The sequence below is a fragment of the Monoraphidium neglectum genome (assembly GCF_000611645.1).
Source record: "Monoraphidium neglectum strain SAG 48.87 unplaced genomic scaffold scaffold01671, whole genome shotgun sequence".
Classification (NCBI taxonomy): domain Eukaryota; kingdom Viridiplantae; phylum Chlorophyta; class Chlorophyceae; order Sphaeropleales; family Selenastraceae; genus Monoraphidium; species Monoraphidium neglectum.
The window spans coordinates 1-12,512 of record NW_014011957.1 but is presented as its reverse complement, the minus strand read 5'-3'; the positions used below and the strand labels follow the sequence as shown (position 1 = coordinate 12,512).

At 63.3% G+C, this 12,512-nt stretch overlaps 2 protein-coding genes across 2 annotated transcripts; both read left to right on the top strand.

Annotated features, from left to right (window-relative positions):
• Positions 1–370: 370 nt before the first annotated feature.
• Positions 371–3,718, top strand: MNEG_8671 (putative Cystinosin like protein; the record flags this gene model as incomplete). Its single annotated transcript, XM_014042858.1, has 6 exons — positions 371–505; positions 716–799; positions 1,021–1,071; positions 2,040–2,219; positions 2,421–2,729; positions 2,957–3,718. 6 exons carry the CDS (start codon positions 371–373, stop codon positions 3,716–3,718), a joined length of 1,521 nt encoding a protein of 506 aa, XP_013898312.1.
• A 1,486-nt stretch (positions 3,719–5,204) lies between these two features.
• On the top strand, positions 5,205–12,124 carry MNEG_8670 (SWI/SNF related, matrix associated, actindependent regulator of chromatin, subfamily a, member 5; the record flags this gene model as incomplete). Its single annotated transcript, XM_014042857.1, has 18 exons — positions 5,205–5,336; positions 5,528–5,635; positions 5,806–5,908; positions 6,099–6,289; positions 6,460–7,012; positions 7,286–7,455; positions 7,619–7,801; positions 8,201–8,281; positions 8,511–8,626; positions 8,801–8,873; positions 9,127–9,219; positions 9,470–9,497; positions 9,670–9,750; positions 10,107–10,222; positions 10,463–10,532; positions 10,787–10,868; positions 11,212–11,552; positions 11,994–12,124. The coding sequence occupies 18 exons, from the start codon at positions 5,205–5,207 to the stop codon at positions 12,122–12,124; spliced, it is 2,652 nt and encodes an 883-aa protein (XP_013898311.1).
• Between the last annotated feature and the right edge of the window lie 388 nt (positions 12,125–12,512).

Sequence of the window (12,512 nt, the reverse complement as noted above, 5' to 3'; positions counted from 1 at the left end):
CACACACACACACACACACACCGCAGCAATACGTGCCGCTGTTCCTGTGCAAGGAGGACCTGGACGTGGCGGTGCAGGGCGCGCACCGGCAGCGCAACTCGGCCGCCATAGGGGCGGCGCGCAGCGAGGCCGCGAAGCATGAGCAGGCGCGCGGGGGGTTCGGGGTTGCTGCGCGCTGGGGCGGGCCGCGCTCGGCGGGCGCGCTGCAGCCGGAAGGGATGAGCGGTCACACGGCTGGTGCGAGAGTGGCTGGTGCGACGATGCGATGGCCTCAGTGCTGAATCGTGCTCGTCAGATCGCCTGACTGGTAAGCCGCTGCTGCGTTTGCGCGTCATCTCATCCTTGCGGCTGCCAGGAGTATCAGGAGGCGATGAACGCGGCGGCCGCCGCCAAGGGGCGCGACAAGGTGGTGCTGGAGTCGCGCGCGTCCAAGGCGCGCGGCGCGCTGGACTCCGCGCTGGAGCGGGCGGCCAGCATAGAGGCCGCGCCGCTGCCCAAGATCGAGGTGCGGCCGGTTTTTTTCGGGGTCACGAGAGCCGTTGCGGGATCGGGAGCCCTGCGGTCGCCGTATGGGCTCACATTGTCGTCATATGTGCGCACGCGCTTCGAACGCGTGCGCACACGCCCGCACATACAAACGCACGCGGCCGCGAGCGTGCGGGCGCCTGAACGCGCGCGGCGGCGCGGCGTCGCTGCCTGCCTACCCGCACCGCAGGTGGGCAGCTTTGAGGAGGTGCTGATGCGCATGTCTGCCAGCGAGGGGGACGAGCTCTCAGCCTGGAGTCAGGTCATGTTCGTGGTGAGTTGCACTAGGAGTGCCGATGCATGCGCAGCGGGGGTTGTGGGCGCGGGTGATACCGGAGTGACATCAGCTACTCAGGGGTGATCGCATACTGGAATGGGGCGCGGTAAACTGCTGCCTGGCACTTCACCTTGGCTGAAGGTGCCAGGATGCAACCTTCTGGTGCACGCCGCATCTAACAATGCCTGCGCGCCTGTCTGCTGTCGCCGGGCCCGCAGGCGGGCGGCCTGCTGCAGTCAGCGGCCAGCAGCGGCGAGAGCAGCGCGGTGGTGCAGGCGCCCGTCGCAGCCGCCAAGGGCGGGAAGAAAGGCAAATGAGTAACATATGACAGCGTGTTTTTCCCCGGTGCTTGGCGCAGGAACGTGGCTTGGTCTACCATGCGCCGCCACCCATGTGGCAGGGGGAGCGTAGTAATGGTCCTGGGGGGTGGCTGCAGCACATGCTCTCTATTAGCACCACAGCTGCGCCATGCAGATTATGCAATTTGCTCAAGGTCCTGAGCACAATTCAACACTTGACAAAGTGCATGGGCCAGCACAGCCTCAAATCCCAGGGGGTAGCGGCGATGAGGACGTGCCATGACGAGAGGTCGCACTCTGTGGCGGGGAGAAAGGCATCAGGTGTGGAATGCTGGTCGAAATCCCCGGACGCACGTTGCAACAATACATCACGACGTATCAGATATCTTATCTGAAATTCACGGGCCAGTTATACGTCATTCACAGCTGCGCGCCATGTTTGCACCTTCCAGTCCGCAGGGCTGGCGAGTCCCTGTGTGGGTACTTTTGACAGCTATCGCAGTCTCTGGAGCTTTGCTTGGATGGGCTTGGCCGAACCCCAAGATATCGGATAGATGGGTCGCTTCGATTCAAGCCGGAGCGGGTTGGACCTATACCATCGCTTGGAGTTTATCGTTTTGGTGAGAATTTCAATTTTATGGCGGGGACAAGCGCAGTGCTTGCTGCCCCCAAATCAGGCGGCGCCGTCATGTCTGCGCTCTGTGCATGTGCCCACCCCCATGCACCATACACATGCACTTTGCAGGCCCCAAGTCATACTCAATTTCAGACGCAAGGATGTCACTGGACTCGTGAGTGGCTGCCGCGGCCACTGCAGATGCACGATGCGGTCGCAGCTGCCTCGTACAGTCGCATCGCTGAGGCGGCCGGCTGCGCCCGGTCAGGGCGTTCATCACCCCGTGCTCACCCGCCCTGTCGGCACCCGCCCCCTCCCGCAGTCCTTCGACTACCTGGCACTCAACCTCCTGGGATGGGTCGCCTACTCGACGTTCAATGTTGTCATTTACACTGTCTTTGAGTGCCCCCCCGCAAAGCACGAGGGCGTCAAGGCAGCGTTCCTGGGTGCAGGGCCCCGGGCGGCCGACGTGCTGGCGGTCGGGACAACCGACTTCTGCCAGGTGGGCAGTGTGTGCGGCATTTCCATGTGCCAGGTGTACATGCGCTCCTGCGGGGTGTGCTTACTTGCCCGCGGCTGCGTTGCAGGGCCAGTCATTTCCACGCCCACTCGCCCTCTGGGCGCGCCGCTGCACTGCTGCCCGGAGTGCGTACTGAGAGCGACACGCTCGCCACACATCCACTTACCATATCTTTGTCAACAGTTTGCCGTGGAGTACAATGACGTAGTTTTTGCGGTCCACGCGCTGATCGTGACCCTGGTCACCGCCGCCCAGTGCATCATCTACCCGCGCGGCAAGCAGCGCGTCCACCCCGCCGTCCTGACCGGCATCGCAGCTGCAGCAACAGCCGCCGGCGTGTACGGCGCGGCGATTGCCGGCAAGCAGCGGCTGTTTGAGCATGGGCTGCTGTCTGTGCGCGCGTGGCTGGAGCCCTGGCTGGAGTGGGTGCTGTGGCTGTACTTCCTGTCGTACATCAAGATGGTGGTGACGCTGCTGAAGTACATCCCTCAGGTTCGGGCCCGATTTGCTGCTGATTGAACAAGCCATGTTTAGTGCTTTGGGACTGCTGGGTCGTGACCTGGTCGTTTGGTTGCAAAGAGGGGTAGTACAGAGAGGAGATGCGGTATTGCCCTCATGTGCGTTGCGTGGTGTGTCGCCTTATGCCCTCGCCACACGTGTGCGCACCTTGCATTTCCCTATAAGTTGACAGTATCTGACCCTCACCGCCGCCGCCGCAGGCCACGTACAACTGGCGCCGCCGCAGCACCCAGGGCTGGTCGATCCTCAACATCCTGCTGGACTTCATGGGAGGCATCCTGTCTCTGGGACAGCAGCTGCTCACCTGCCACGTCACCGGCAACTGGGACCCAATCACCGCCAACCCGGTGAAGCTCGGCCTCGCCGTCATCTCCATCGGGTTTGACGTCGTCTTCATGACTCAGCACTACATCTTGTATCCGCCCCACAAGCGCCTGCTCGGCCCCGACGGCAAGCGCGCGTCGGCGGCGGCGCAGCGGCGGGTCGTGTACGTGCTGCGCGCGCTGGCGGAGCGGCCGGAGCGGCTGCCGTACCAGGTGGCCGAGGACGCGCTCTTGACGCTCGGCGACACCGGCGTCGACGTGGCCGACAGGAAGGCGCTCAGCAGCTACGCGGACCTGCCGCTGACGCTGCCGCCCGGCGCGCTCGAGCGGCTGCTGGCGGCGGGCTGGGCGACGGCGGAGGACGAGTCTGACTTGGAGAGCAGCATCGACGGCAGCGGCGCGTGGCTGGCGGCGGGCATTGCCGACGGGGACGTGCGGGAGCCGCTGCTGTCGCACTCGAGGGCGAGCCGCGGCAGCAGCAGCGGCGCGGCAGGCCCCGGCAGCTTCTACCTGCCTGACGTGGAGGTGTTCGTGGGGTCCGCCCCTGGCAGCAGCCGCGTCGGCAGCAGCGGAGCGTCGTCTGCAGCAGCCACGCCGCGAGCACTGCAGCAGCAGCAGCACCAGCAGCAGCAGCACTAGCTGTGTTTCGGCTGCGCCTCTGCGCGGGTGTCGCCGTCCCCTGCCATTTTATTCACTAAAACCTGCCAGTCAGCACTGGCCCTGCCGAGCAGCAGGAGTGCGCCCGAGCTTCCAGCCTGGGGCAGCAGCGGCGTGCGCAGTTACTGATGTGATGTGATGGCCTGGATTCGCCTCCCCCCCCTGGTGTCCCGTTTGTTTGCACCTCTTTGTTCACGGCTGAACCAATCGAGCACCGTCGATTGCTTTGTGTTGTGTCTGTCCCCGTGCACGCCCGCACCGCCGCCATGCCGCGCGGCCTCGATTTTCCGCTGCATGCGAAGCTGCGGCGTGTGAAGGCGCATAAACCCGTGCCGTCGGCTGGTGAATGCAAATTGGGTTGAGAATGCTTGATTGTGGCGTGATGTGGCCGGCGAGTGGCCCCAAGAGGCTTGAATCATTCCCAGCTAAGCGCTGCCAGTGCGCTCCCCTGGTCTTTTTTGTTCCCGGTTGCCCACCCCCCCCTCCCACCCTCTAGCGCATGCCCTTGATTCAGGGTACCACGCGACAACTCCTCCCCATGGCAATCGAGCGAGCGCTCCTTGTTCCAACGACACAGAGACGCGGCGTTTTGTGCCTGGTTTTAGGAACAGTAGATGTAGTGACGCCCGCAGGCCGGCCCTTGCCGAGGGGCAAGGAGCCGGCTCACCATGGGCAGAGAGGCTCGCCTTTCTCCTGCCGCCTCAAAAACCGCGTGTGGCTGGGTGCATTGCCAAGAAGCGGGCCCGGCTGTTTGCACGATGGGGTGCACATATGCACACCACTTGCACATCAAGGGTGCCTCACACGCCCTCGTGCAGACTGGGCCCTGTTTGTGAGCTCGGCGTGCACACCCTTCTCCTTATGTGTGCTTGTTGTAGACACTGCTTTCACTTAATTGGTTGCTCTGCCTACTTGTCTTTTACACGACAGATATCCAGCGCTCTTCAGAGCTTGCTGTAAACCTGTGCCTTTGACGTAAACTTCAGGTGCAGTGGTCCATTGTTGGGGGTTCCGCAGGAGTTTGCAGCCTGAAGGCAGCAACGTTGCAGCAGACGTGCAAACCGCGCGGTCGCAGAGATGTGTGGCAATTGCGCCACGAGCGATGGCGGCTTGAAGCAAGGACCCTTGTGCATGCGCCTGTCCTGACCCCCTTGTGGTCATGGCAACGCCCTGTTAAAGACCACGTGGTGCGCAATGCGGACACACTACAGTCGTGATGGTACCCTGTCATGAGGTTGTGCATGAGTGCCTGCCAACTCAGGGGATGCTTGCTCAGGGGACACTTGCACAAGTGCCTGGCGGGTGACATAGTGACTTGGAGAGTTCGTGTCGCACGCGTCGCATGCGGGGCTCCTACTAGAACTCGCGGCCGACAAACGAAATTGCATACGTGCCCGCGTGTGTGGACGCGGCCACATCCATGTGATCTGATTCGCGATCAGTGCCTCGTCTCGGCAGGCACAGCGCCATGAGGTTTACCGTCAATCAGCTCGTGGAGGCTGCAGGCCTTGAGACGGAGGGGTTTCCCGCCAGTTGGTTCACAGGAACGGTCGTGCAGGTCGACGCCGCGCGCAATGGCGTCATAATGGAGTACCACCACGTGAGAGTACTGTCTGTTTTACGAGCAGCCAGATCGCAACTAGCTGCTGCGCTCCGTCTAATGCCCGTTGCTGCATGCCTGCTCGCGCTGTGTCAACCCCACCTGGTGTGCAGCAGCTGAGCGTTGGGTGTGACATGACAGGATCGCTGCGCGTTGCGTGCAATCCAAACCTGAAACGGAATCAACTGCAGTTCGTGGACGAGGAGACTGGAGAGCAGCTGGTCGAATTTGTCGAGGCCGCGCGCCTGCGCCCCACCCCGCCGGCTGCCGCCAAGTTCTCAAGCTGGGACCAGCTTAAGGTCAGGACAGGGGCCCAAGAGGGCACGGCAAAGAGCCGGTGGATACATGGTGCAGCCTTGGGACACGGAGCCCGCTTGAATTCGCGTTTGCATGTGCGCCCCGTCCGCCTGGAGCCCCAGCAGATGCCAACAGCAATCAGCCATACGCTCCGCGCGCGTCACGCCACCAGGCGGGCATGGCGGTGGAGATGCTGCAGGACGACGTGTGGTGGATGGGCGTAGTGCTGCGCAAGACCGTGGCCGGAGTCCATGTATACATGCCAGGCGCGTCGGGTCATGCTCCACGCACGCGGCCGCGGCCGCATGTGCAACATGCATACTAGCCGCATGCAGCTCCATGCAGGTGCAAGCACCCGCATGACGCGTTGCCCGCCCGGACATTCGACACCCCCCACACAACCAACGCTTACCAGTCCATCTCCTTCCCTCCGTGCCACTGTGACAAAATGCCGTGCGAACGCAGACATCGGCCATAGCTACAGCTTTGTGCGGATCCTTTCCAACCTGCGGCCCTCCTACACCTGGGTGCCGCCGCCGCTGCAGCTTCAGGGCAACGAGCGGGGCCTGCAGCACGGGTGGGGCCGCTTTGAGGCCCGCAGGGCAGGAGAGGCGCTGCTCAAGGAAGTCGGCCTCTCCCACCTGCGCAAGGCTGCGGTGAGCGCTGTTGCTCGGGCGACACTGCAAGCCTGAATTGCATGCACCTGGTAAGGTGCGCTGCAGCTCCCCTGAAAGCAGCACGAAGGCAAGGAACCTGGCCACGCACGAAGCCATACCAGACCACACCCTTCCCTGCACCTCCCTCACCATCACTGACTTCCGCGCAGTTTGGCATCCCCGCCACTCTGCCCTGCGAGCCCGCTTACGGGGCCCCGCGGCCCTCCCAGAGCGCGGCGTCGGTGTCGCTGGGCACGTCTGTGCTCCTGAAGAAAGAGGAGGGCGCCGCCGGCTCGGACGCGGTCGCGGCGAATGCACAGGGTCGGAGCGGGGCGGGGCCGCAGCTGCTGCAGCAGGACGTGAAGGACGAGGAGCAGGGTCTGGACGAGGCCGATGAGGAAATGGACCAAACAGGGGAGGGGGAAGAGGAAGGAGACGAGCAGCTGCAGGAGGACTTGCAGCAGCAGCAGCAGCAGCAGCAGCAGCACTGCAAGGATGAAGATGATCATGAAGGGCGGGACGAGGAGGACGCCCTCACAAAGGCTGCGGCAGCGCCAGCGGGGCGCCCGCCGCGGCGAGCTGGCGCGCCGGTGCCGCCGCCGCGGCGCAGTGGGCGGGAAGCGAAGGCGCGCGTGGTGTATGTCGGGCGCGTGCCGGTGCTGCGAGACAACCTGTACAACCTGGAGGGGGGGGAGCCGTCTGTCTTTGACAAGGAGCTCACAGGTGAGGCCGGGGCTGGGGCTTGGGGCACGAGGGGCTGGGGTGCGTCGGTGCTTTCAGATGGGTCGAGGGACGGGCCGCCCCGGGCTCGAGGAGAGGCCCGCCACGAGGAGGGGAGCGGAGTCACGTGACCATTTTTGCACGTTATATGTCACCCGGTCGCCGCAGGCAATGCGTGTCATTTCAAGGCGGTTCCTGCAGCAGTCAAGCGCATGTCTTGTGATCTGAATTGCCACTGCAACCGTCGCGCGTGTGCTGCTGCTTTCGCCACCGCAGACAAGCCCTACACAGAGCGAGGCTACTCCACCGCCCCGCCGCCTCGGAAGCCGCATCAACAGCAGAAGCCAAAGCTCAAGCCAGTCATAAAAGCACCGCAGGACAAGGAGGTCGGGGAGGCGCAAGCAGCGCGCCGCGCGCACAACGCAGGTGTCAAGGCGTCGGCCCAGGTAGGCGAGCCTGTGACCTTGGGGCGCCCTTGATTCTGAGGCTGAAGGCCCCAAACAGCGACTGCCCTGCAGGGGCCGTTAGTTGTCACACGCTGAGCCCACCCACTAGCTGGCAAACCTTCTGGTGCCAAACCGCTCGCCCTTCCAACCCCCGCTTGCGCAGGCCCTCGCGGCTGCGCGCACCGCCTATCTCGCGTCCTACCTCGACAAGCTGCGGCCCTTCATAGCACCAGCAGTCGCAGAGGCGCTGCAGCGCGCGGCGGCCGCGCTGCCGGCGCGGCCGAAGGACCCTGAGCCGTTGGAGGGGCAGCCGGCGCAGATCAAGGCGGTGCTGCGGGAGTACCAGGTGGGTGCGTGGTGGCGGGGCTCCATGTTGAGAAAGCAAAAGAGGAAGAGACAGGTAGAGAGATTCAGCGAGGCGGCGAGGGGCTTTCATTCGTGTGTGTGTGTGTGTGTGTGTGTGTGTGTGTGTGCGCGCGCACGCGTACTGGCATGTGGCAGAGCGTATGTGCATGTGCGTGAGGCACAAAACGACAGTGTAGGTACGTCTTCAAGTGCTTGCGCGTACATGCGTGCATACGTACGCGCTTCAAGCATGTCGGCTTGCACCTTTTCAGGAGCGCCTACCGCCAGCAGGCGCCACGACTTCGAGCCCAGGGCCCAGCCCCTGCCAACGGCCTGGCCAGGACCCCACGGCACCCAATACGACCCCCCGACCCCCCCACCGCCCACGTCATGTCCGCAGCTGGAGGGCCTGGCGTGGCTGGTGGCTCAGCACCACAGGGGCATCGACTGCATCCTGGCAGACGAGATGGGCCTCGGCAAGGTGCGTGCGGGCGCTGATCTGACGGCATGATTTGAAATCTCCGCTTGCCACCTAGTCCGGCCCAAATGGTTGCCTGCCACGCCCAGAACGGCAGGCCAAAGCAGGTGCTCCTGTCCAGTTGACCTGCTCAGGTCTTGCTCAAGCGTTGCTAATACGACATGTTGACCAAATAATTCACCTCAAGACCCCGCCCAACCCCACTCTGTTGCGGGGACCTAATGGTCGACAGACCCTTCAGACGATTGCGTTCCTGGCCCACCTCAAGTGGAACCTGCGGGTGCCCGGGCCGCACCTGGTGGTGGTGCCCCTGTCGGTCATGTCCAGCTGGATGGGGGAGCTGGCAAGGTGGGCCCAGGGTTTGGGGGGCCATAACAGGGACTTTAAATCCTGAGATTCTGCTTGTGCACGGCCAAAGATTTGCTGCTGGCAGGCCCACTAGTAATGAGCCACTAGTAATTGGTCCCCCGTGTCGCCCACCGAGCGTCCTGTCTGCGTGTGTCGCCGCTCAACCCCTTGAAGGTGGTGCCCTGATCTGCGAGTGGTGCGGCTGCACACGTCGGACACCGCTGAGCGCGCCAGGCTGCGCAAAGAGGTGCGTGGGGCGCCCCTGTGGCGCATTTGGTGCGGCCCCCGCCTTTCCTGATGGGGCAATTTGTCGGTGCTGTGCTCACATGATCATACTTCCAGCGAAGGCTGTCTACATCTCCCCATCCACACACACATGCACACACGCACACACACACACACGCAGGCACGCGCACACACAAACACACACATGCGCACCCACACACATATGCACACATACACGCACATGCACATTAGCACGCGCACTTGCCCACCACCAGGTGCTTGCACGGCCTGACACCTTCGACGTGGCCGTCACCACGTACGAGATGGTCACCAGCGTCGACTTTGGCCGGCCCATACAGACCACTGTGGTGGGTGATCCCCGCTCTTGGTGACAATACCCCCAGGCTAGAAAGGTCCCAGGATATGACCCAGGGCAACAGGGTGTGCGGGTGTACGCGTCAGCGCGTTCCGGAACTGTTCAGACCACCATCAACCGCCGCAAAGGCAGGGTCTGCTTGCCTGCATCCTCAGGCCTTGGTTGCGTAGCGTGCAGTTTGGCCCAAAACCTTTGAGCCCTCGCGCACGCAACATGCGCCGCCTGGCCCCTTATACTCTCAGACGTGGCGCTACCTGGTGCTGGACGAAGGTGGGGTGCCTGTGCCAGGCTGTCTGGTGTCTGTGTGTGGCTATTGTCTGCGCACCCGACCTGCTGCGAGGGTCGTTGCTGGCAGCTGCCGCAGCAGAGCCTGCCTGCAGCACGCCCGCCAAGTGTCCGCCCATGTACGAGCTTTACGCTTGATGCAACCCCCGGACGGCAGGCCACCGCGTGCGCAACGTCGACACGCTGACAGCGGCGGCGCTCAGGCGCGTGCAGCGCGGCAACATCCTGCTCCTGACAGGTGCGGACGCGGCTCTGGATCCAAGGGGCTGGCTCGGGAGGGGGATCAGAAGCATCAACCCTGCCGCTTGACGTGGCCGTTGCAGGTCTCAACCTTGGGCCCCAGTAGTCCGCCTAACCACCTCCCCACGCTCCAAACATGACCTGCGCAGGCGCGCATCCTGCACCCACTTGCGAGTGCCGGCAAATGTACACATCATCACGCAAACAACACACACACACACACACACACACACACACACACACACACACACTCTTCTCTCTCTCTCTCTCTCTCTCTCTCTCTCTCTCTCTCTGTGTGTCCTACCGTTGTGTTGCACAGACGCGCACCAACCCACTCACACGCCACATCAACAGGCACCCCCCTACAGAACAACATGGTGGAGTTGCACGGTCTGCTGTCTCTGCTGCACCCAGACGTCTTCACCACGCGCGCCCCCTTTGAGGTCGCCTTCAACCTGGGCAAAGGCCAGGTCTGCACACGGCATTTCAAGGGCAGGGGCGGGGCGGGCGGGGCGATGGGGCGCAGCTGTGACTGGCTGGGCTACCGTCGATGGGAATCAGAGCCGACTGCGGCTGGATCGGGTCCTGCAGCCGACGTCCGGGCTTCTGGCAGGGGCGCTTCGGCGTGTGGTCCTCAACATTTGGTGTTGAGTGGTGTCATTTTGTGTACGACTGCTCATCCCCCCTTGCATCATCTCACTTCTGCACAGGTGGACCAAGAGGCGCTCACTGCTGCGCACTACCTGCTGCGCCCCTTCTGCCTGCGCCGCCTCAAGACAGGTGCGCGCTCGCGCGGCCAGCCGCGACCCTGTAGTGACCATCTGACTTCAGTGACATGACTCTGGCGTTCTCGTCCGCTCCTGTGCTCATGCCACACAACACCCACACAGCGGGCACCTCAATCAACGCCAAGCGCCCGCAGCACCAGCTCCCCTCGCTGTCGCATCATCCAAGCCCCACCTCGCCTCCTCGCCTTTCAAACCACCCTCGCCCCTCTTGCTCGACCCAAACCCTGGACCGCTGCCGGCCGCCAGAGGTGGAGGTCAGCCTGCCCCCCAAAATCGAGACGCGCATCGCGGTGCCCCTCAGCGCGCAGCAGACCTTCTGGTACAGGAGGTGAGCTCATGCCGGCCAGGCATCTGGAAAGGGCACCCCTTTGTGTTCCCAAAACGCACTGCAGGTGTGCAGCGAGGGGCGGACAGGTGCTGCATTCTGCAGCGTCCCAGGCTTTGTTGGGGCCCCTGCTCGACAGAGCACATGGGTGTCTGCCAAGCACGCACCCAACCGCTGTCTCGGACCGCGCTGCCAATCCAGACCTCCATGAGCACTGCACAGCCGCACCCACGGTGCATCTCTGGTCTTGAACTGTGCCCCTTGTGTGCTTTATGGGGGCCACCGACCATGCCTCACGTACCGCGCTCTCTCTTGTCCCTGGCTGGTGCCGCCACTGCCCCCGCAGGCTGCTGCTGCGCAATTACGAGGCGCTCGCCGCCCTGGAGGCGAGCTTAGCGGGCGGCAGGCAGGGCCCAGGGCAGGCCCAGCAGCAGCAGCAGCAGCAGCAGCAGCAGCAGCAGCAGCAGCAGCAGCAGCAGCGGCGGCAGGAGGAGGAGCAGGAGGAGGCACAGGAGCAGCAGGGCCAGGCGGCGGGGCCGGCGCTGGCGGGGTCGGGTTCGTCCTGGCAGCGGCTGCTGAACCTCATAATGCAGCTGCGCAAGGTGGTCAACCACCCCTTCATGATGCCGGACAGCGAGCCCAGGGGAGAGGGGACGGCCACCCTGCAGGAGATGCTGGACGCGTCGGGTGAGGGGGAGGGGCGCTTGCTCGCTTGCGTGCGTTGGTGTGATTCCAAGAGGGAGAGCGTGTGAATGAGAGTGTCTATCTCTGTGTGAGTGTGTGTGAGTGTGTGAGTGTGTGTGTGTGTGTGTGTGTGTGTGTGTGTGTGTGTGTGTGTGGATCTGAGTTTTTTTTTGTTTGTCGTGTATGAAAGCTGCAGGGCTCATAGGCGGGGAGGACAGGTCGCTCGGCACAGGGCAAGTGGCAGCAGCGGCTGCGGGCGTCTGCCTGTTCCGCCCCGCTCCGGTGCTTTGTGGCTTAAGGAACAGTGCATTGCATTACATTACATCATGCTTTTCCAGCGTTGTTGACGGAGCGATGCTGCAAGAATCTCATCATGTGGCGCCGATGACAGCCTGATCGCGCTCGATCCTCGCACCCCCGCACCCCTGCACCCCCAACCCCCAGGCAAGCTCGCCGTGCTGCACCGCCTGCTGGCGCGCCTCAAGGGGGCCGGCCACCGCGTGGTGGTGTTCAGCCAGTTCAAGATGATGCTAGACATCCTAGAGGATTACATGGGGCTGGCGGGGCACGAGTGAGCCCGCCTGGACAGCGCGCACTGGGGGCCTGGGGGTAAGGAGGGGTGAAAAGGTAGTTTCCGGGGCTGCCGGCCCGAGTGATGTATGAATGGGTGCGCCACGTGCGCACGCATGTGTGTGTGTGTGTGTGTGTGTGATTTGGGGTGTTTTTTTAGCGCATGGCTGAGTGGGGTGTGAGGCAGGAGAAAGCCGTGACACTTCCCTGTGACACTTCCCTGTGCGGGTGCAAGGAGGCCTTGCTGCTCAGCATTTGACTGTCGTTGGGATCCCTGGAATCCTTCAAGAAGATGAACACCGATTTTGAGTACAACATCTGATTATTTATTCCGTATCAGCCACAACCCACCTACCTGCCATCCCCAACCATCACCCCAATCCTCCCCACCCC